This window comes from Polypterus senegalus, chromosome 12 (genome assembly GCF_016835505.1).
Source record: "Polypterus senegalus isolate Bchr_013 chromosome 12, ASM1683550v1, whole genome shotgun sequence".
Lineage (NCBI taxonomy): Eukaryota > Metazoa > Chordata > Cladistia > Polypteriformes > Polypteridae > Polypterus > Polypterus senegalus.
The window spans coordinates 88,807,445-88,830,459 of NC_053165.1; the positions used below are offsets into that span (position 1 = coordinate 88,807,445).

General features: G+C 37.8%; 1 protein-coding gene and 1 long non-coding RNA gene across 4 annotated transcripts in view; one reads left to right on the forward strand and one right to left on the reverse strand.

Annotated features, from left to right (window-relative positions):
* Positions 1-23,015, reverse strand: part of pde8a (phosphodiesterase 8A) — a 291,906-nt gene that overhangs the window by 223,631 nt on the left and 45,260 nt on the right. The window contains exon 1 of one of the 3 annotated variants that reach the window (XM_039772803.1): positions 19,569-21,041. The exons of 1 other annotated variant lie outside the window; for it this stretch is intronic. In XM_039772803.1, coding sequence (XP_039628737.1) covers positions 19,569-19,838 — 270 coding nt within the window. In that variant the 5' untranslated portion in view covers positions 19,839-21,041. Of the gene's footprint in view, positions 1-19,568; positions 21,042-23,015 lie in introns of those variants that run through there. One more of the 3 variants, XM_039772805.1, reaches the window with a different exon arrangement.
* Positions 21,089-23,015, forward strand: part of LOC120541313 — a 64,484-nt gene continuing 62,557 nt past the window's right edge. The window contains exon 1 of the long non-coding RNA XR_005635984.1: positions 21,089-21,893. This is a non-coding gene — a long non-coding RNA (uncharacterized LOC120541313). The remainder of the gene's footprint in view (positions 21,894-23,015) is intronic.

The window sequence follows — 23,015 nt, forward strand, 5'->3', positions numbered from 1 at the left end:
TCAAGTTTTGACTTTATTTATTCCGACAGTGACTTTATATAATGAAGTTTTGACTTTATATATTCGGGAATGACTTTATATATACAAGTTTTGACTTTATATAGTTAGATTTAGTCATCATTGCATAACTTTTTCTTTACCATAGAAATTTAAAGACTAAATTCAACTTCCATTCCTACCAAAGATATTTCTAGCGGCTAAATAGAACCTACTTATATCCAAATTCAAGCTATTGAGCTATCGCCTGCCTGCCTGCCTGAATAAGTCACCCTCGCTTCGCTCTTACTTTTTTACCGCTCAATTTAATCATGGCTAGTGGCGGAAAAATTATAAAATGGAAGGAGGATTACACTGAGTATGGCTTTACCAAAACAATTATTGATGGCGAATCGATTATTCATAAATTTTCAATTGGTGATCTGTTTTTCTGTGTTAACCTCATATTTTTTCATACTTCTTCTCAAACCAAGGGAGTGCGAGGGTAAAATGAATCGGGAAGCGCTGATCAATGTAATCAGTGTACCAGGAAATCATGCATTGACAGAAGTTCCCCTTTGGTTGTAATGCAAAGTGTGATTAAATGCATGATTTTTTAACGCGTTATGGAGCACATGCATCGAAGCTTCTCAGCTGTGCTTGTGCTAAGAAAAGGAAAAATTTTAAAAATAACGTAACACGATTGTCAATGTAACCTTTTGTAAGTAGTGCCTGGAGGATTCAGTGTGGAGAAACTCTACAGACAGCGTGTGTATTAACTTGTGGATTTTTCTGTGAGTATTTGGTGGCAGCGTCACAAAATCACTTCCGTAAGACTGCGTTAGTTGCAGAGCTCAGCTCAGAGCAAAATGAGGTGAATGGGAGGGGAAATGATGATGTGACTCCCCCACCCGCCTTAACTGTCAATCCCCCACAAACACAGTCTCTCGGAATTTGCATAAGCACAGCCCTTCACCTGCAATTTTAACTTAGTTACAAAGTGATCAAAACTCTCGCTTATATCCTCGCCCTCTCATTAAACTTGTATCCCGCATTACCCGTGGGCATGACAAACGCCAGCGGCAGCCTGTCTATGAACTTAATTTAAACTTTAGGTTTGCACTGTGCTTTGTTTCCGAAGTAGCAGCACTCATGAATATGGTTGTATATGTCACTCGCTCGCTTATTATTGTTTCGCTGCCTTCTCAATTATATAATGCATGTGTTCTTCAGCGCTTTCTGGAGCTCTTCCTGGTTTTCTATGTACTGCGTTGACAGTCAGTTCACGTGATTACGTGGGAGGCGTGATGATGTCACACGAAACTCCGCCCCCCACGGCTTTCGACCTCAACTCCATTACAGTATATGGAGAAAAATAGTTTCCAGTTTATGACCATTACACGTAGAATTTCGAAATGCCCAACTTTTGTAAGGAAGCTGTAAGGAATGAGCCTGCCAAATTTCAGCCTTCTACCTACACGGGAAGTTGGAGAATTAGTGATGAGACAGTCAGTCAGTCAGTGAGTCAGTCAGTCAGGGCTTTGCCTTTTATTAGTATAGATTATTTAGAAATACATGGAGACTGCAGTATGAAACTACATCTTAAATATGTCATCTGTTTTACAATATAAGCCCAATTGTTTGTTTTCTATGTTCAGCATTGCACAGCCCTAGAGTACGAGTGAATAAAGGCTCCTCACAGTTGAAGTTTTGTCTTTATTTCCTCTTGTTCCAGTTACCTGAATACGTGAAATACATTTATATGCCATTACATTGTGTCCATTCTTCTTAATATGGTCTGATTGCACTTAAAAGAAGAAATTGAGATTAATCACGATTAATTACACAAAGTCATGCGATTAATCTTGATTAAACTTTTTGATCGCTTGACAGCACTAATATATATATATTGTGGTGGTCGGCTGGGGGTTGTGCCCAGCCGCGATGCCTGGACAGACCAGGAGAGGGACTGTGCCTCCCCCGGACCACAAGAGGGCTGCTTCCCTGGTTGGTGTGGAGGTCAGGGGAATGGAGCATGGAAGCAGGCGGTGCTCGGGCGAGTGAGAAGCCCTGGACCTCAGCACTTCCGCCACACCCGGAGGTGCTGGCGGAAGAAATACTAGGGACACCCGGAGTGCTTCTGGGTGCTCATGCGGCACTTCTGCCACACCAGGAAGTGCCACAGGAAGCTCATCAGGGGGCACCTGGAGCACGTCTTGGTGGAAATAAAAGGGGCTGCCTCCCTCCAGCCAGAGTCGGAAGGAAGAGGACGAAGCTTGGAGGACAGGAGTGGAGGCGGTGAAGAAAGGCTGGAGTATTGAGAGGTCCGGACTTGGGGTGATTGATGGAAGGACACAGAGTTGTGTGTGGGACTTTGTTAGTTGTATATAATGTAAATAAACGTGTGTTTGGAACTGTTGGTGTCTACCTGTCTGTGCTTGGGGCTGGTCTTCCACAATATATATATCATTCACAGTATATTACTTGGGAGTATCAAACATTTAAAACCAGCTCTGAACTTGAGTGACTTATAAGCCTATCAGTTAATGAGTCACTTAAGCTTTTTAAGGTAACAACTCCATCATATTTAAAATAATTGAATGTCATAACAGTACCTTTGAGGTGATCTGCACCAGCATTATAGTACAGCTGAATGCAATCAAATCAGCCTACTTCAGAACTTCAAATCATGAATCAAATTTAAGCACACCCATATATGAAATGGAAAAAAATACTAAAATATTGTAAAGACTGCATAGGACAACTAAAAAAAAAAGTACTAACAGTTATTCATTACTAAGGTAATAGATGCTTTCTGATGGATTTGAAATACTGGCTTATTTATTGTAAATAGCTTTAACGTAAATAATGAGCATTGGGGTGCTAAAAGTGGATAGAATGTTTAAGGTGGATAGACAGCAGTCCACCTCATAGCACAGAGCTAACCATTGTGCCAACCATTACAAAAGCAGACCAATTACAATCGTTATTGCCTTCACAGCTGACAGCAGAACACCACACTTAATACCTCAGAAATAAGCATGCAAAGCAACCAGGAGGAACATGCAAAAACTACAGAGACTGACTTGAACTGAAGATGCCGGAGCTGTGTGATCACTCCCACCCCACTTTCATAATTACAATACAAAAGGAGTTCCCAAAAGTATGCTTTCCACATCTTGCAAAAAAAAAAACCTCTAGTAATTGTCACATGTATGATTTATAATAACAGTGATACTTAAGTTTGTTTTGTTTATTTATTTATTTTTTTAAACTAAAGGAAATTAAAGAATTGTTGCCATTTTGTGTTAACTCTAAACCACATCAGAATAAAAAAATAATTACAAGCTCTTTGCTGAATCAGATAAGAGAAGGACAGAGTCTGGGAAACATCATCTTGCAAGTTATATTCCAAAGTGACACAGAAAATTAATTACCGTGCATTATAATCAATGCAGCATAACTTCATAAATTTGATCAAAGATTGTAACCTTTAGTGTCTCTCAAGACAGAAGTATTGAATGTGTATTAAGTGGATAAAAGCAAGTTAATATTAACTTCATCAGGACTAGTAAGTCTAACTTATTAATTTACATTGCCAGCATTGTCATTATTTTATACATACATTGTAACAGAGCTACAGTAAAATGGGAACCTGATACACGAAACACAGTGATATCAAAATATTTGCATTAAAAAGAGTGACTGAAGTCTAATGCGCAACAAAATCACTAATTCTGCTTAACTGGTTAGTGTGTACAAAATCCATGATTGGCATCCAAGAAGGGGATGACCTATAAGGTACAAGTCTAATAAATCAGAGCATTGCACGTGTGTTCATCTTCTGAACTATCTTTATACATTACAGCTTCACAGCAGCCTATTCTGGTAGGGAAAGATGGATCGCAGCATTGAAGTGTCTAAGGAAACCCACATAGACACAAGGAGGTTGTGCATAGTCCACAGAGACATGAAGCAGGATTAGGAATTGGGACTCTGGAGCAATGAGGCAGCACTGCAAAACATGTCACTCATATCTAATGTAATTTTCAATGTTTTACATCACATACACACATATAAAAAGGTAAAAATAAATTGTAAAGTGAACAACAAAAAGAAAGTTAGAAATACAGTACAGTATATACTGCCCATGGATGCATATTTGCAATAGTACTATATATAAATCCAAATGCAGGTTTTTACTATTGTATTTGTTGAGATTTACTACTAACTGTAAAAAAACAACTCAATAAAAAACAAATGATAATGTTAGAGTGGCACAGTGGAAAAAGTTGCTGCCTCAAAACATCTGAAACCATGACATTTAATCTCCAAGTTGCCTACAGTGCTGGTGGAGTATGCAAAGCACTATTGAAAAAAAAATAGTTTTTTGTATGATTGCTGTCCAGATGACATACAGTTTTACCTACCAGTTACAGCTTATAGTGTTTGCTCTCTGAGGAACCTATTAATTGCTCAGATGATATTAAATGCTGGATGACAAAAAACTAAATGAAAACAAAACTGAAGTAATTTTATTTGGCCCGACAAAACTCTGCCATGGGCCTGAACAGCATGCTTTGTCCACTGTCCATAAATTTGCATAATTTTTAACAATCTTAGTACGTTTAGTACGTAAGTCATTTAATTTTAATAAACAAGTCAGCAGTATTGTAAAGGTCAGCTTTTATCATCTTAGAATTACAGCCAAATTAAAGTAGATTTTATCTCATAAGGCCCTGAAATAGTTATTCATGCTTTTATCCCCTCTTGGCTTAACTCTTGTGATTCACTGTATATGGGACTGTCCCATTTCACACTTTCTAGACTTCAAATGATTCAAAATCCAGCTGCTAGACTTTCAACTGGAACAAAGAAAAGACAACATATCACTCCAGTTTCAGCTTATTTGAAAACGGTTACCTGTGAAACACAGAGTTTATTTTAAAATGTTGCTATTTGTTTTTAAAGCACTCAATGGATTACTTCCTCAATACACTTCAGATCTGCTATTTCATTATTCAGCCCCCTCAGTTACTCAGATCATCCTCATAACAGTTCACACGTATCAAAACCAAAGCTGACCGGGTTTTCTGTGTAGCTGCCCCTAGGCTTTGGAATAGTCTCCAACCCAACTTAAAGCCTTGCCTTACTATTGGTGAGTTTAAACTAAAGACCCACCTTTTTTCCCCTTGTTTTCATTTCAGCTTGAAGTTCTCCTAGGGTTTTTGTCAAGCCCTCTAATACATTACTATTAATCTCATTTTAATATTTCTTACCCTCTTCTTCTTAATCTGTTGTTTATTGCATTACATTTGATTTAAGTTTTATTTTCTTGGTTCTCGTATGCATGTTTTCCATGTTACTTGTATATTTTATATTCTACTATGTTATTTATGGTTTTCTCTATTTTACTACATATGTAGTATTTTTTATTCAGTTCTTTTTTAAAACTGGAAAGCACTTTGGGTCAACTCCTGTTGTTTTTAATACAGTATGTTATATAAATAAATGACTTGACTTGACTCTATAGTCCCTACTCAGTCCAATATGTGCCAAGGAGACTGTAAATTGGCCTGGTATGATCATGAAAATGTATGTGCCCTTTAATAAGCAGATTAGAATCGGATTCAGGTCTGACTATTGATATACAGCTGGTGCTCCTGTAAGTCTCCTTGATTCATTAGAAACACGCACCGGAGAATCAGACTCTGAAAATTAACAGATACATAACTTACTTATTATATATGTTAAATAAAGCTAGAACTTTAATGATTTCATAGGCAAACATTAAGACTATAATGAAATATAAAAAGCAAAAAAAAATGTAGACTGCGGATTCTTAACCTAGTTGTTCCTACTCTCATCCATGAGGCTTTATAATATGTCAATCCTCAGCCGAGGTGTTCTTGTTCCCTGTGTGCTGAATGATACTGCAGCCATGCACCATGCACTTCAGAAGAGTTCACCCACCTGAAGCGAAGCATGTTTGTGCCTGGCCAGTTCTTGGATGGGAGATCATCTAGGAAAAGCTTGGGTTGCTTCTAGAAGAGGTGTTGGAAAGGCCAGCAGGATGTGTTTACCTTGAGGTCTGAATGTGGCTCCCAATGCCTCAGTGCAGTGACTGGGGCACTTTGCTGTAAAAATGGTGCCATCCTTCGGATGAGACTTAAAACTGAGGTCTTGACTTTCTGTGGTCATAAAGGATCCCTGGGTATCTTTTGCAAAGAACAGGGTGTATCCCAATGTCCACGTTAAATGCCCTCCATGACCCAGTCACTCCGGCCCCCCTAATCATCCCCTGTCTCTAATTGGCTAACTATCTCTCACCACTTTACCACCTAACAGCTCATGTGTGGTGAGCAAACTAGCACAAAAAGGGCTGCCATTGCACTCCCCAGGTGAGTGCTACACATAGTAGTGGTTGAAGTGGCTCCCCACTCCCTATGAAAAGAGCTTTGAGTAGTGAGAAAAATTCTATACAAATATAAAAAATTACTATTATTGAGTCTAACAGACTTCTTAACAGACAATGATGCTATGTGCAATATACTGTGCCAAAGGCCAACACCATGAACCGTGAAATTGTACATGATTAAGTATATGCAATTCTAATCACTTAAATCACTAAATACCTACACTTGGTTAATTTTCTTATAGATAATTCTTGTTATATGGGTATTTTTACCTTTTTTGTTTGCTACTATAATCCTTCAAGATTATACAATTTCTGTATATCTATCTAAAGGTTCAACAGCTGAAACATTACATTTCAAATTTTATGTTTCTTTTTCCAGCATGGAAATAAACTCAATTTGAATAAATATAAATTCTTATGTGGTCTGGTTTATAATAATACAACAAACATAAGAACAGCTGTAATGAGAACGAGCAATTCAGTGCAACAAGCTCATCGATCCTATTCACCTAGAGTGTCCAAAATAATATTAAGGTCCCTATAGTCCTTATCTCCACCATACTACTCGGTAGTTTATTCCATGTGTCTACAATTCTTTGTGTGAAGAAAAACTTTCTAACATTTGTGCAAAATCATCCTTTAACAAGTTTCCAACCATATCCCTGTATTCTTGTTGAAGAATTTATTTTAAAGTAACAGATGGGATCAGCTGTACCAACCTATTTCATAATTTTGAACTCTTTGATCATGTTACCTCTTAATATCCATTTGCTTAAACTGAAAAAGGGTCAGTTCCTTCAATCTCTTCTCATAGCTCATACCTCTTAGCCCCAGAATGAAGTAAGTCACTGTCCTCTGAACTTTCTCTAGCACTGCTGTCTTTTTTGGAATATGGGGACCAAAATTATGCTCAAGCTGTGGCCTCATTAGTGCATTATAGAACTTAAAAATAACCTCTTTTGACTTGTACCCCACACAATGTGCTACATAACCTAACATCAAATTGGCCCTTTTGATTGCTTCTGTCTTGATGTAGATAGTGACAAGCCCATTATCACACCTAGATCCTTCTCATAAGGTGTAGTTTCAAGTTTCATACCTCACATTGTGTATTCAGATCTGACATTTCTACTTACTACATGTAATACTTTTACATTTACTTACATTAAAACTCCTTGTGACACAAATCACCCCAAGCCTATATGTGCTGTTGAAGTCCCTCTGTAACCATTCAGTTGATTCTACATTATCTTCCCTTCCTCCCAGTTTGGTATCATCTGCAAACATACTAGCTTGTTGCTTATATTTTTGTCTAAATCCTACACTTAAACACATAGATATAATATGTCTTACATACAGTGTCTGTAGACTGAGAAATCAAGCAAAGAAAGCGACTGTGTCTCGCCCCACATGGATGCACATTTTGTGTACTGCTATTCTTTTACGTTTTTCTTGTCATGGTGGCATATCTGCCATACCTTCACTGCTCCTGGCATGTGACACTGATTCTGCTCTTGGCCCAGCTGTTACTAGCATATTTCAAATGTGAATCGAACTAAGCACACAATTTTTGGCATGCAGGAAAATGGCAAACAGAGCAGATATATTGTAAACATAATAAAAAGTGTTACCAGCTTCATCCTTTCAAGTGAAAAACACACAAAGTTTGCACTTTTGATTGTTTACTACAGTATACATAGTGGCTTTGTTCATCACAAAAAACACATAGCAAATGTGTGCTCTGTCATGATGGCATTGCCTCCACATTAAAACTCATTTGCAGCCAAAAATCATATAATTAACTTCTGTATGCAAAAAAAAAAAAGACCTCACAGATTCTGTGTGCAGAAACTGCAGCCTGTGGCGGAATATACTTTTCCCCGGAGTATCATTAGTATCAGAACGGAAATGTTGTCCTTGCTTAGGCACTGTTTGGTAAATATGTGGGGGCTTGGCCATGTCCTTTCACCCATCTGTCCATTCATTTGAAAAACTCGGGGAAAGTTAATGGTAAAACAACTCACTTGTGGAGTTGAAGATTTTAGGAAAATCTGATGTTGGAGGCATCTAGTATAGGAATATTTTGATCACCTCTAGACTAAAATAGTCATGCACCAACTTCCAGACAGAGTTATCATGTGCTCTGGTTTAAAAGCAAGAGTGTACATCTTAACTAAAAAGGTTATATTTATCATGTTTTATTTTATACTTTTCTGCTCAGTATCAATATTTTACTTAATACAATAACACTGGTATCACTGATAGCCATGATATAGGAGTGTTTTTGATTGATTTGATTTTTATTAAATTTTAAATTACTATTCAACAAATTGGTAGACTATAGGATAATTGAAAAAATAATAATATATACAGTGCATCTGGAAAGTATTCACAGCACATCACTTTTTCCACATTTTGTTATGTTACAGCCTTATTCCAAAATGGATTAAATTCATTTTTTTCCTCAGAATTCTACATACAACACCCCACAATGACAACGTGAAAAAAGTTTACTTGAGATTTTTGCAAATTTATTAAAAAAATAAAAATATTGAGAAAGCACATGTATATAAGCATTCACAGCCTTTGCCATGAAGCTCAAAATTGAGCTCAGGTACATCCTGTTTCCCCTGATCATCCTTGAGATGTTTCTGTAGCTTCATTGGAGTCCACCTGTGGTAAATTCTGGTGATTGGACATGATTTGGAAAGGCACACACCTGTCTATAGAAGGTCCCACAGTTGACAGTTCATGTCAGAGCACAAACCAAGTCAAAGGAATTGTCTGTAAACCTCCAAGACAGGATCGTCTCGAGGCACAAATCTGGGGAAGGTTACAGAAAAATTTCTGCTGCTTTGAAAGTCCCAATGAGCACAGTGGCCTCCATCATCTGTAAGTGGAAGAAGTTCGAAACCACCAGGAATCTTCCTAGAGCTGGCCGGCCATCTAAACTGAGCGATCGGGGGAGAAGGGCTTTAGTCAGGGAGGTGACCAAGAACCCGATGGTCACTCTGTCAGAGCTCCAGAGGTCCTCTGTGGAGAGAGAAGAACCTTCCAGAAGGACAACCATCTCCGCAGCAATCCACCAATCAGGCCTGTATGGTAGAGTGGCCAGACGGAAGCCACTCCTTAGTAAAAGGCACATGGCAACCCGCCTGGAGTTTACCAAAAGGCACCTGAAGGACTCTCAGACCATGAGAAACAAAATTCTCTGGTCTGATGAGACAAAGATTGAACTCTTTGGTGTGAATGCCAGGCGTCACGTTTGGAGGAAACCAGGCACCGCTCATCACCAGGCCAATACCATCCCTACAGTGAAGCATGGTGGTGGCAGCATCATGCTGTGGGGATGTTTTTCAGTGGCAGGAACTGGGAGACTAATCAGGATAAAGGGAAAGATGACTGCAGCAATGTACAGAGACATCCTGGATGAAAACCTGCTCCAGCGCGCTCTTGACCTCAGACTGGGGCGACGGTTCATCTTTCAGCAGGACAACGACCCTAAGCACAAAGCTAAGATATCAAAGGAGTGGCTTCAGGACAACTCTGTGAATGTCTTTGAATGGCCCAGCCAGAGCCCAGACTTGAATCCGATTGAACATCTCTGGAGAGATCTTAAAATGGCTGTGCACCGACGCTTCCCATCCAACTTGATGGAGCTTGAGAGGTGCTGCAAAGAGGAATGGGCGAAACTGGCCAAGGATAGGTGTTTTTTTTTATTTTTAATAAATTTTCAAAAACCTGAAGTAAACTTTTTTCACGTTGTCATTATGGGGTGTTGTGTGTGGAATTCTGAGGAAAAAAATGAATTTAATCCATTTTGGAATAAGACTTAACATAACAAAATGTGGAAAAAGTGATACGCTGTGAATATTTTCTGGAGGAACTGTAGTAACATTTTACATTACTGTTGCTTTTGTTTCCATTACCTCTTTATCCATGGCAAAATACATGATAAGGATATATGACAATTGAGAAATCTGAAGACTTAATAGTTCAGGTACAAAAAGACATGCTTAGAATTGGTATGTGTTTAAGTTATTTAAATGATTAAAGACACCATTAATTAATGTCTGCCAAATTCTGAAGTACATTTAAACACTTCTTTTCCTATTTTAATCATAATACAGTAGAACATATTTTGTTACTATCTGTGTGGTGGCATGAGATATGCCCGGAGTTCCTCAAGGCTCTGGATGTTGTAGGACTGTCTTGGTTGACATGTCTCTGCAACATCACATGGACATCGGAGACAGTGCCTCTGGACTGGCAGACCGGGGTGGTGATCCTCCTTTTTAAAAAGGGGGACCAGAGGGTGTGTTCCAAAAGTCTATTCGGGGGTTCTGGAGAGGGGGGTCCATCGGATAGTCGAACCTTGGATTCAGGAAGAACAGTGTGGTTTTCGTCCTGCTCACGGAACAGTGGACCAGCTCTACACCCTTAGCAGAATCCTAGATGCTGCATAGGAGTTTGCCCAACCAGTCTACATATGTTTTGTGGACTTGGAAAAGGCGTTCGACCGTGTCCCTCAGGGAATCCTGTGGGGGGTGCTCCAGGAGTATGGGGTACCGGACCCCCTGATAAGAGCTGTTCGGTCCCTGTACAACCGGTGTCAGAGCTTGGTCCGCATTGCCGGCAGTAAGTCAAGCCCGTTTCCAGTGAGAGTTGGACTCCGCCAGGGCTGCCTTTGTCACCAATTCTGTTCATAACTTTTATGGACAGAATTTCTAGGCGCAGCCAGGGTGTTGAAGGGTCCGGTTTGGTGGACTCAGGATTGGGTCACTGCTTTTTGCAGATGATGTTGTCCTGTTTGCTTCATCAGGCCGTGATCTTCAGCTCTCTCTGGATCGGTTCGCAGCTGAGTGTGAAGCGGCTGGGATGAGAATCAGCACCTCCAAATCCAAGACCATGGTCCTCAGCCAGAAAAGGGTGGAGTGCCCTCTCAGGGTTGGGGGAGAGATCCTGCCCCAAGTGGAGGAGTTCAAGTATCTCGGGGTCTTGTTCATGAGTGAGGGAAGCATGGACCGTGAGATCGACAGGCGGATCGGTGCGGCATCCGCAGTGATGCGGGCTCTGCATCGGTCTGTTGTGGTGAAAAAAGAGCTGAGCCGTAAGGGGAAGCTCTCAATTTACCAGTCAATCTATGTTCCTACCCTCACCTATGGTCATGAGCTATGGGTAGTGATCGAAAGAACGAGATTGCGAATACAAGCGGCTGAAATGAGTTTCCCCCGCAGGGTGTCTGGGCTTTCCCTTAAAGATAGGGTGAGAAGATCAGTCATCCGGGAGGGGCTCAGAGTAGAGCCGCTGCTCCTCCACATCAAGAGGGGTCAGATGAGGTGGCTCGGGCATCTGATCTGGATGCCTCCTGGACGCCACCCTGGTAAGGTGTTCCGGGCATGTTCAACCGGGGAGGAGGCCCCGGGGAAGACCCAGGACACGCTGGAGGGACTATGTCTCCCGGCTGGGCCGGGAACGCCTTGGGATTCTCCTGGAAAAGCTGGAAGAAGTGGCCGGGGAGTGGGAAGTTTGGGCCTCTCTGCTCAAGCTGCTGCCCCCGTGACCTCACCCCGGAAAAGCGGAAGAGGATGGATGGATGGCTATTGGTTAGGAGTATGTTTGAGCATGTATCACCCATTTTAGTATTGTTAAATTGGTTACCATTGTAAACAGACTTTAAATATTATTAGTGGAATATAAAGCTTTAAATAATCTTTATTCTTCCTTTTGGAGTTCCTGTCCTCTGCATTCCCGTTCATAACCTTAGATGATCTAATAGTTGTTTGCTTATTAGTCCAAGAGATAGGCATAACAGAAGAAATGAGGCAGCCTTTTGCTGTTATGCACCAACAATCTGGAATACTTTATCAATAAAGATAAGCCAGGCTAATACCACAGAACATGTTAAAAACTTCTAAAACCATCGAATTCTTTATGATCTGCAACCATTAGTAACATCTACTTTTCTCTGGTGGCATTTTGAGCCACCACCACCACTTGATCTGTGCAACTGCCTGTGATGTTGGAACATAAGCTGATACCCCAACTGTCAATGAGAGTCCCTGCGTCAAATCTTCCACAGGAAAACTTAAAAAAAATAATAAGGAACTACTTAAAGGATAAGTATGGTATTTTTCAAGTCAAAGGTATTCCTTTACAAACATACTATATATGTACGTATATGCCACATAAAATTGTGTCCTTGATAGTTTTGCATGCTCAATCTGTAATGAACATGTAACATTTTAACTTGTAATGTCAATTTACTAGTCTAAGCTTGAGCAAGTTATTTAAATCAAGATAAAGAGTACCACTCTGGACTTCAAGAAAAATATAACTTTTGTGTCCTTTGCATTTGGAGAACAGACTAAAGAAGGCTTAAAGTACACAAGATTTCACCAATATCCCCAATGATCTAATACCACATCTGAACCCTTCTGTGTGGGTCTCCCTTTGGGTAATCTGATTAACCCCAAACATTAGTGCTTTAGACGACTGTTGATTCTAAATAGGCCCAAAATGAATGTGTATTTCATTGGGCCCTGTGATGGCCTGGCAACATATCCAGGGATGTTTCCTGCCTTCTACTCTGTGCTACTGGATTACACATGGTGAAGAATGTTACATTACTGAATTAATTCCTACACTACTAAAGCTAAGCTCACAGTCACATTTGATTCAAGTTAAACATTAAAAATACACAATTATCTTCATGAATATTTTAGTCATTGTATTTGTATTTTTTAAATATTGCACAATTCAAATTACATATTTAATGCAAGTACTTAATTATAAACATTATTATCTGTGCACTGATAATAACTAAAAAGTACAAAATTACCCACCTACCCAGTCACTCATTTCATAAATCTGCCTAGACTAGTTTTAGGGTCACAGCAAGCCAATGACTATCTCAGCAACCTGAGATAAAATGCAGGAATCATTCGTAGACAAGGCAACAGTCCATTACAAGTCTAAAATTATACAAAACCTATTAAATCAATTTTGAATGAAATCAAATTCCACTCAGACAAGAAAATGACCTGTTTTCAAATGATTTCCTGAACATGCTTAATTCAATTTTGGAATCAGAGAAAGTCAGAGCCAATCCTCGTAGCACTGTTCAAAACTGGAACCAACCATAGATGAAATATTGCAGGCCACATTCATGTGCATACCTGCACTCATTCATATCATGCCTAATTATACTAATCAATTAGTATGACAGGCATGTTTTAGGGATATGGAAGAAACATTTGGGCATGTGTTAGGGGTTAAAAAAGCCAGAACTACATTAGGAGAATATGTGAATTCCACCTTAGGTGATAGGGCCAAATTTAATCCTACTCTTTTCATATCTGGAAAGAAATAGTGTTAAACACTGTGCTGCCATCTTTACTTTAAGTAACCGTAATTGTTCATTTTCACTGTGCTCTCATTTTAAAAACAATGTTAGCACTTCTTTTCGACAACATCTGGCTTCCTATTCTTCTGTGTATTTATTGTATTAGGATGCTTGCTCTTGATGGGTCTCTCTGAAAATAAATTTAATAAATGAATGCATTTATTCCACTCAAGTGACAGAACTGGTATGTTATAGTCTATCCAGTTACACCTTCTCATCTACTACCACAAAAAATACTTACTCATATACTATGGTATGAAAATACTGTTGAAAGAAAGCTACCGACTAAGAAGTGTGGCTTGATATGTGGCCACACTAGTCTAATGCACTCGGTATTCTATGCCAAAAGAGCTATTCTCCTAAACTGCTGAGATCACTGGATTGAAATGTACTAGTTACTTTTCCGGACTGTACAGCACAATATTATTTTTTCTTATTTTAGATACTTATTCAGTATGTTTTATATTTTCTTGGAAAATGTGTCTTTCCATAGCTGTTCAATAAATTAATACAAACAATTCACAACATAGGTTTATGGTACTATCCATGCACCAATATTGAAAAGTAAGATTATGACACAGTTCATACTTTTTGGGACATTGTGGAACTCCACACATTTAGTTAATTTCAAAATCAACAGTATATACAAATAACAGTGTGCTGGGGGCCAGACATGATTCCAACAGTATCAGCAGCACGGCAGGAACTAGCCCTGGACTGGCAGCCAGCCCATTGTAGATTATATTCACACACCAACATCTGCCCTAAGCCAGGTTACTAATCACACACATCATTTAAATATGGAAGTTTTAAGAACAGCACAGAGGTGGAGGGAATCTACAAATTTTGCAGTGACTCGGTGTGGAGCTGTTAGACTATTCAGAATAAATAACCATCTATCAATCCTCAGAATCTGAATATTCCAGTTACAGGGGAGTGAGAGTCTATCCCAGCAACATTGGGCACAAGTCAGGTGCTGACTCTATATGGGATTTCAGTCTGGCACATGATGTTGATTTTAATTAAGATAATTAAATCTTGACTTATTTCTATTGTCTCAACCTATGTAGCTCACTCTAGTTTTTGTATGGTTTGTTTCTATGTACAGACATACAGAATATGGATAAGCAAAGAAAGACGACCAAAGCACAGTCAGAAGTGCATAAAACTTTAACATGGCCTTTTTATAACTTCAATTTAACTTAATTTAACTTAATCCTGATACTCTGTATGTTCAATCTCCTCATAATAACTACTCATGGTGTCTCTAAAATCCATGTTTTTTCTGTCCGCCCTGGCCAAAGAACCTTACTCTTATTTCGATGTTAATTAATGTTGATTTATTTTGTTTTCTTATTGTGTCTTTTATTTTTCTATTTTTTATTATGTAAAGCACTTTGAGCTACTGTTTGTATGAAAATGTGCGATATAAATAAATGTTGTTGTTGTTGTAAAAAGTAACCCACTGCTGCCACTTCAAAAAACTTTGGATTTTCAGCAGTTTGCATGAATCAAGTCGAACTCATTTTAAATCACCCTTATGCTCTGTTAAGACAGTGTTATAAAATAATGTAATTACTGTATGAAGACAGTAAGAGACCACTGCAATGGCAGATATAATTTACCATTAAAGACGTTTTTGTCTAACAATTGCTAAGCATTCAAAGAGAAAATTAGCAACAGCACTTCTGATGCATAAAGTTATACTTGTAAACGCAGGGATTTTATATCCAAGCTTGCCAGGCAAAAAATGCATCTGTTCTTCATGGAGTATGCAACGTCTGAACACAACACAGGTGTTGTGTGGTTTTCATACTGCATGCAGTAGGCAAACATGAACAAAAATTATATTTAAAAAAACAGCATTTTTGATGGACAACCAAGCCCCAATGAAGTTTATTTACACTAAATGCATGATCTGAAATGTACAAGGGAGAATTAATTAACTATATCAGTAGCAAAAGAAAGAACTGACACTTTCCATTTTTATGCTCATAAGCAAACGTCGTGGTGTGCTTAAAAACCTTGATCAAATTAAATTTGGAGTGGTGGGGTGATTACAGGTTCTTCAGAAAAAAAAACATGCAGGAAGTTCTTAAAGGCTCATTTATTTTCCCCAAGTTATAACACTCTATTTCAAGTGCATATAATTCCTTATTTAAAGCATTTCCATCTCTACTGTCTATTGAACTCCAAAGTTTCTTTTCAGACTACCTACAGGTACATATTCACTGACTGATTTAGGTTGCATATGCTGCAGCAGAGACCAATGTCTACACAATCCCTTGCCATAAAGGTGATATTAGTGATTAGAAGGATTTAAGAAATTTACAGAGGCAAAAACCACACAATATTGTTGCTTCACTTGTGGTAAAAACAAATGAACAACACTGAAAATTGTAAATAATTAAATATGAGCTACTTCCAAACTACCACTGATTTTTTTTTCTTATATACAACTTGAAGTAGCAGATGATGCCTATTACAAGTCTTTTTAGCAAAACAAATGTTCAAAATTTATTTTTACAACAGCTTATTCCACTCCAGTTATCACTTCTTGGTGCCATTCATAACACAGAAAAGCATTACAAATGAGATTCAACTGCAAAAGAATATTGGCAAATTCACCATACCAATGGTAATATTTAATTCATAATCATGTATTAGCTATGATATACATATTCAGAGGGTTATTTAAATAGAAATAGTTGACATATCCCCCCAAATTATTCACTGCACTGTTGTATTTGTTCATTTTCAGCATTAATAAACAAATAGGCACCAAGGATTTTTTTCACACTTTTATAAAAGCCAAGCAAGTCAGCCTCTAATCTATTATTTTTTTTTAAATAAACCATCGAGTTTAATTAAAGAAGGACAAGTGAGTAGGAACAATTGACAGAAAAAAGATTTAGTGCCCTAAAAATGCTAAGAATGTAGCCACTTTAATTAGAGTTTTGCTATGAGTTAATAATAATCAAATGTTTGGAAAAAGACCATTTTCTGATTAGCATTTTATGTTTCAACCATCTGAAATGCTTATCAATGAGCATAAAAACTATATACTCTATTACTACTTTATTCTCTCTTTCAATAAAGCTAACTTCCTCAAAATGATTTTAAAATGTAAAACCTTCAAAGAAATGATCATTTAGCAAAATAGGGCAATAAAACATTAAATCAAAGGTTTAAGTATACTATTCGTTGCATTACATTATGCGCCAATAGCAATATTAGCAGTCTTAACATTCTATAATCAGATATGTTCAAACCTGCTTTTCATGGCTTGTTTCAGTACTGTATTTCTCGGATGAATATGAATACTGTGTTTCTGTTTTGCTACATATGTTTGCATGAATAGGAGTCACATATATAAGCATAACCATAACACAAATGTTTTGTTATTGATAAATCTGTTGCACTATAGAAATATACATCTATATCCACATAACTTTGCATGCAAGTTGAAATAAATCTTAATATGATGACTAATTTTAAAAAATATCTGCTGTATGATACATATTAAAAAATTGTCAAATCATTAAATACTTGCAGAACAGGGTGAAACTCTGCTTGTTTACAAAATAATATTTAATATAAATAAATTCCTTGCATTACATTTTGTATATATTTAAAATTCCACTTCATGTCCACTCATGTTCTGTAACATGAGCTCATATTTATATATGTAAGTGTACTTGAGGGGTGGTTTTTATATATATATATATATATATATATATATATATATATATATATATATATATATATATATATATATATAAATAAAATACTCTTATCAGCTTCCATGGAACTATGGATACTTAATAAACCTCAACTTGAGAGCTTGTACCAACTAGCAGAATAATATACATATTAATTAACAATATGTATATTATTATCAAAATGTTAAATATATCTATATTATATACCTATATTCTATAGATTTAACATACATATATAATGAAAATGAAGGCTAAATTTATTATGGAGATATACACACACACAAAATATACTATATTAAAAAATGCCATAAGAGGTTTGACAAATGAACGGAGACCTTTCAGTCCTGCTGGTTTGGTTAGCTAATAGGCTAGGATGTCCAAATATTTCATCCAAAAACTTTTAAAAGTTGTCATGTTTCATCTTCAAAAATACAAACACAAAATCACAAAACTGTTGTGCTAGTAAAATAGGTAAGGAGGTAATGTGACCTGACTATTTCTCATTTCAGACATTACATGACCCACTTTCCTCAGTTTTTACTGACATTTTTAACTGGTTTCTTGGGCAATGCTTGACTTAAATTAGTCCTTGTTTTCTTGCTCATAATAAACCAATCATAACTTGTTAAAATCATGATTAACTGCCCTGCCTTTTGATGAAGGTCTCTGAATGACTGGTGAGTGATATCTTATTATTACTGTATAGACAGACAGACAGACAGATAGAATATGTACAAACACACACTTTTACACATATCCTGATACATATATACATGTACACATGAGCAAATGTAAGATGTATACTATATACAAAAACAGTATCCCAACAATATATGCACACTTTGATGAAATGTAATTCATACATTTTTCATTCATCAGAGAAAAAGACCTATTATATAATTCAGCTGTTATGCACAGAAATGCACTCAAATATAATTCAGACACATTGAGTAAAGTTTGGCAAATTTACTAAAAGATTCAAATTGTCCAGTCTTGGGGTCTATGTACTTTTGTGACTATCAAATAAATGATCCGTAAATTTCCACCAGTTTAGACTGTACACTCTACCTTTCAGGTAACCAGACAGGCAACGTATATATATATATATATATATATATATATATACACACACACACACACATACACATATATACACACACACATATATATATATATATACGTATATATAATTGTATATGATGTATACGATCATTTAAAAATGTGCACATACCAAGTATTTAACTCATATACCTTATAAAATATACATACAAACCATATGAAGGTTAAAAAAAAAAAAGACAGAAACCTAAAGACCTTTTCACATTCAGTCCAAGCAGGTGTTGGCAAGTGTGTATTAATGTTGGTTCCCCTTTTACCAGTCTGTGCAAATTCAGGCAGCTAATCCCAGTGGAAACACCTTTACAGCAGGTGAGAGTACAGACTCCACTGCCACATTTTTTTTGTTAATAGTTTGATTGGGTGGTTGTGCCCCAACCCCCAAAAAATAAATATCATTGCCTATCACTGCAAAACAAACAAAAAACAACTTTGTGAAAAGCAAAATATGTTGTCCTTAAATTGCTAGATCCTCTCTGATCATACAATACCAGTCCCCACCCAGGAAACAAACAACCCAAGAGTTAAGTTAGCTGCCTTCTGGCTAGCTGTCTTCCACAGACGTGGCAAACAGTGTACACTCAAGCTTTACCTTTTCACTTACAATACTCATACAAACTACCATGTACTTCAGTGGGTTCTAAATGAAAACTGTTGATTTGAGTATGCCTATTTACTTTCCATAGTATAACAGAAGACCCCGTGACATTAAACTATTAGAGGGGAGGGACAAACACGTACAATATTTTCATTTACCTGGGCACCTCTGTGATTTTCTGCTTATCTGCTTTATTTCTGAATGTGCACAAATGTATGCACACACACACACTAATTCAATTTCTCTGCCCACAATTATATTCACATTGCACACATCTTGTTACCTAGCAGCGCATCGATCTAGTTCTGCATGCTTTTTTTTTTTTTTTTTTACCTTTGCACTGGATCGGCAGCTTTGGGTTTCTGAAGCCATGCTCTGACTGTTCTCTTTCTTGCCTTTCTTGGAGGAATTACCCCTCACCTTGTAAGTGGATGACGCGTTGGAGGGTTTAATGAATAATCCCGGCACTGTATTCCCCGGCTGCAGATGCTGCTGAGACTGACTTGAGTTGGTTTGGTGGGGCGAGTTTGAATCCTCGGACTCCTTGCCACTGTGATAGACCACTCTGCTATCTGTGATGTGAATACTTGAAGCACAGCCCATGCTTCAAATTCACTTTTCTTCTTCTTTTCCTTGGTTTACTGTGTTTGTAGTGTCCTGATTTTTTTAAGATTCTCTCTCCACAATCAATGCTTATATACTCCTGTTTATTCTTATGCAAAGATATAGGCTTTCACTCGTTTCCCTTCCACAAAGCATGAATAATATATTATCTTCCTTTTTCCCCCTACCAGGAAATCAGTTTCCTTTCCGTCTATTTCATGAAGTAAACTATAAAATTACGCACAAGCGTTGGGTTCCCCCTCCCCAGAACAAATCCATCTATTCCAGTCGCTTTCGCATTTCTCTCCTCACTGTAGCTGCATCCATCCCCGCGTGTATTCCACTCATTCTCCCACGAAGCATTTTTTATCCTTGCACGAATGTTTTATATGCCATCATTATTGTTATCAGTATAGTTAGCTCGCTTCTTCTGATGCTTTACCACCCAGACATATGCAAATTGTTCTCTTCTTTCCAATGAAGCAACTCGGTTATTTAAGGCTTACTGTTATTATTTCTCCTTCTTGGTCCGCCACAGGGCTCTCACCCAGTCTCGCTACAGTCGTGTCCACTTCATCGCCAAGTCATTTCCATCAACAGGCTATTTAAATTCATGCAATATTCCGTCTGGCAGCGCTTTTGACGCGAAGGGTCCCCAGATAAAAAGCGTTTCACTCCAACCAAACATTCCACTCGATAGCCAACAACGAAAAAAAAATCTAGTCAGAGAATATAGGCTTGTATTTCGCGGAGCGAAAGGAAAAAAGTCAGACTCGCGTGCTTTATTTATGCAACATTCTGAAGACGCCAATAAGGCACACGCAACATACCAGACCACAATGTATTAAAGGCCCACCATTTTTCCAAATAGAAAAAGATGTGAAAGGCTGTCAAATTGTCCAGTAGTACCACCTCTACAGCACGTATTCTTGAAAAAAAGAAGAAACCCCTGAAGCTGTGCGGAATTCTTTTAAAGTTTCAAATTGCACATGAAATGAAAAGCCGGAGAGTAACTGAGAAGTAAAATAATAAGTAGAAAATACTGTCGTCGTGTGTTTTTGGCTTGCTTCTTTATATTAATTTTGTTTTCTCGTTTTTCCTCCGTGATTTTTTTCCCAGCGTTTACCCTTCCAATTCTTTAGCACTGCTTGACAGCAGCAGATCCAATAAAAGCACCCGCAAGGATTGACCTACAGCCTTTACTGACGTAAATGCAAATGAGAAGATGCGAACCAATGGGAAGCGCCACGTGCACAGAGGGGCAGATCCCGCTTGGGGTGGGAACTTCAAAAAGTACAAGAGTGAGCGTCAAGAGAGAGCGAGAGGATGACGGAGCAGGCGTCGGGAAAGTATCTGTGCGTCCGCCCCAATGCAGGCAACGTTGTTCTTCTATTGTCTTGAATAGAAAGCCGACAGGGTGGATATGACTATGAGTTAAAAAAAGACCACTGAAATAGTAGCTTTCTGCTTAGCATTAACTGGTCATCCATGCGCACGGCGTCGACAGTTTTACGATTGCCGGCTTTTGTTTATTTGCGTCCGAATGAGGGGCTGTATACAGGTTTTCATGCTAACTAGTCTCTTAGCTGTAATATCATTGGCTGCTTCACATAGCTTAGCATTTTCACCTGTTTTAAATGGTTTAGTAACCCTGACAGTTACGCAGCTATTTAGTAAACCACCGCCGTGAAATTAACGCTTTTGTCCATATAGAAACGCACTTCCCACCTTCACAATTAAGGGTACCTTTAACGCTATGAGTTAATTTAACCCTGACGATGTTACTAATCATTCTTTGTATTTGTATGGCACCTTTGCCATGCTCAAAGCGCAGAAATTCAAAATGAACAATACGGTATAGACAAAATTGAATACAAATAATAGCTGCGTAAAACACTAAATGATGATAAAGGAAACATGAAGCTTTGCGTTAGAACAGGAGACAATAAACCAAAATAAAAATGCAAAAAAATACTACAAGAAAACACTAAAGATAACCTACTTCGTGTTACCAACGTAAACCATCCCGAGCATCTGGATAAAGTAAATGTGAAGGTAAGTTGATTGCCTTCCTGAACAAATGTGTGTGTATATATGAGTTCATGGAGTCTGCTGATATTAATTTTGGGACTATTCTGTAGGCTGTTTCACCCATATAGGAAAGGGTAATTTGCGACACGAGATTGCCAGGATCGGTGGACATTAGAGGGCAAGGCCTTTTAAAGCCTTATATGTTGCTAATAGAATTTTATATTCAATCCTGAAAGAGGCAGAATGGGTGTTATGTGCGCTATTACAGAACTGTGTAAGGACTTTTACAACAGAATTTTGAACCAAATAGAGCTGTGATAAAAGATTGGAAAGGGCACCACCCAATATGGGTGATACAGAAGTCGATTGGAATGTAATAAAAGCATGGAGGGTATGTTACGGAGAAGATTGAAAGAATATTAATGTGATTTATGTGGGTAGAATAAGGAATGGAAGAATTAAAAATGGCAGGAAGATTCCTAGCAGAATAAGCGGGTCCGAATTCAATCACCAAGAGTGATTGGAAGGTAGCTCGTTTTCTTATGATGCTACTTCGCATGACTTCGGTTTTGTTCCTGTTTAGTTTTAAAGACGCATATTACATAATTTTACTGAGGCAAGTTGTGAGGTGAGAAAGCTTCGATAAACTTTCATATTTAACACTGAAAACAATCCGAATATCATCTGCATAAAAATGATAAAGTCCAAAGCTACGAATAATATGGCTAAGGATAAGTATGTAGATGCCTGTCAGTAGAGGGCGGAGGACAGCCTTGTGGAGCTAACAAACTCTTGCCTATAGGTTTAGGTGCTGCTGCTGCTGTTCTATTGTCTTGAATATGACATTTTTAGTTTTACTGTTCACGGGTTTGGTTTTTGTTTCGTATGGTTTATTTCTGTACGTTTTTTAATGCTAAGTAGTCTAACTGTGATATCAATGCATCCTTGTCAGAACTCTGCATTTTGACGTACCCTTTTTAAATAGCGGTACAGTTTAACACTGAAATAGTTAAACGGCTATTTGGCAAGCCACCCCTGTGAAATTATCATTTGAAGTGTATATATGGAAGCACTTTATGTATTTACACTTTTGGGATACCTATAACACCATAAGAGTTAATTTAATGCTGGAATAGATTAGATCAT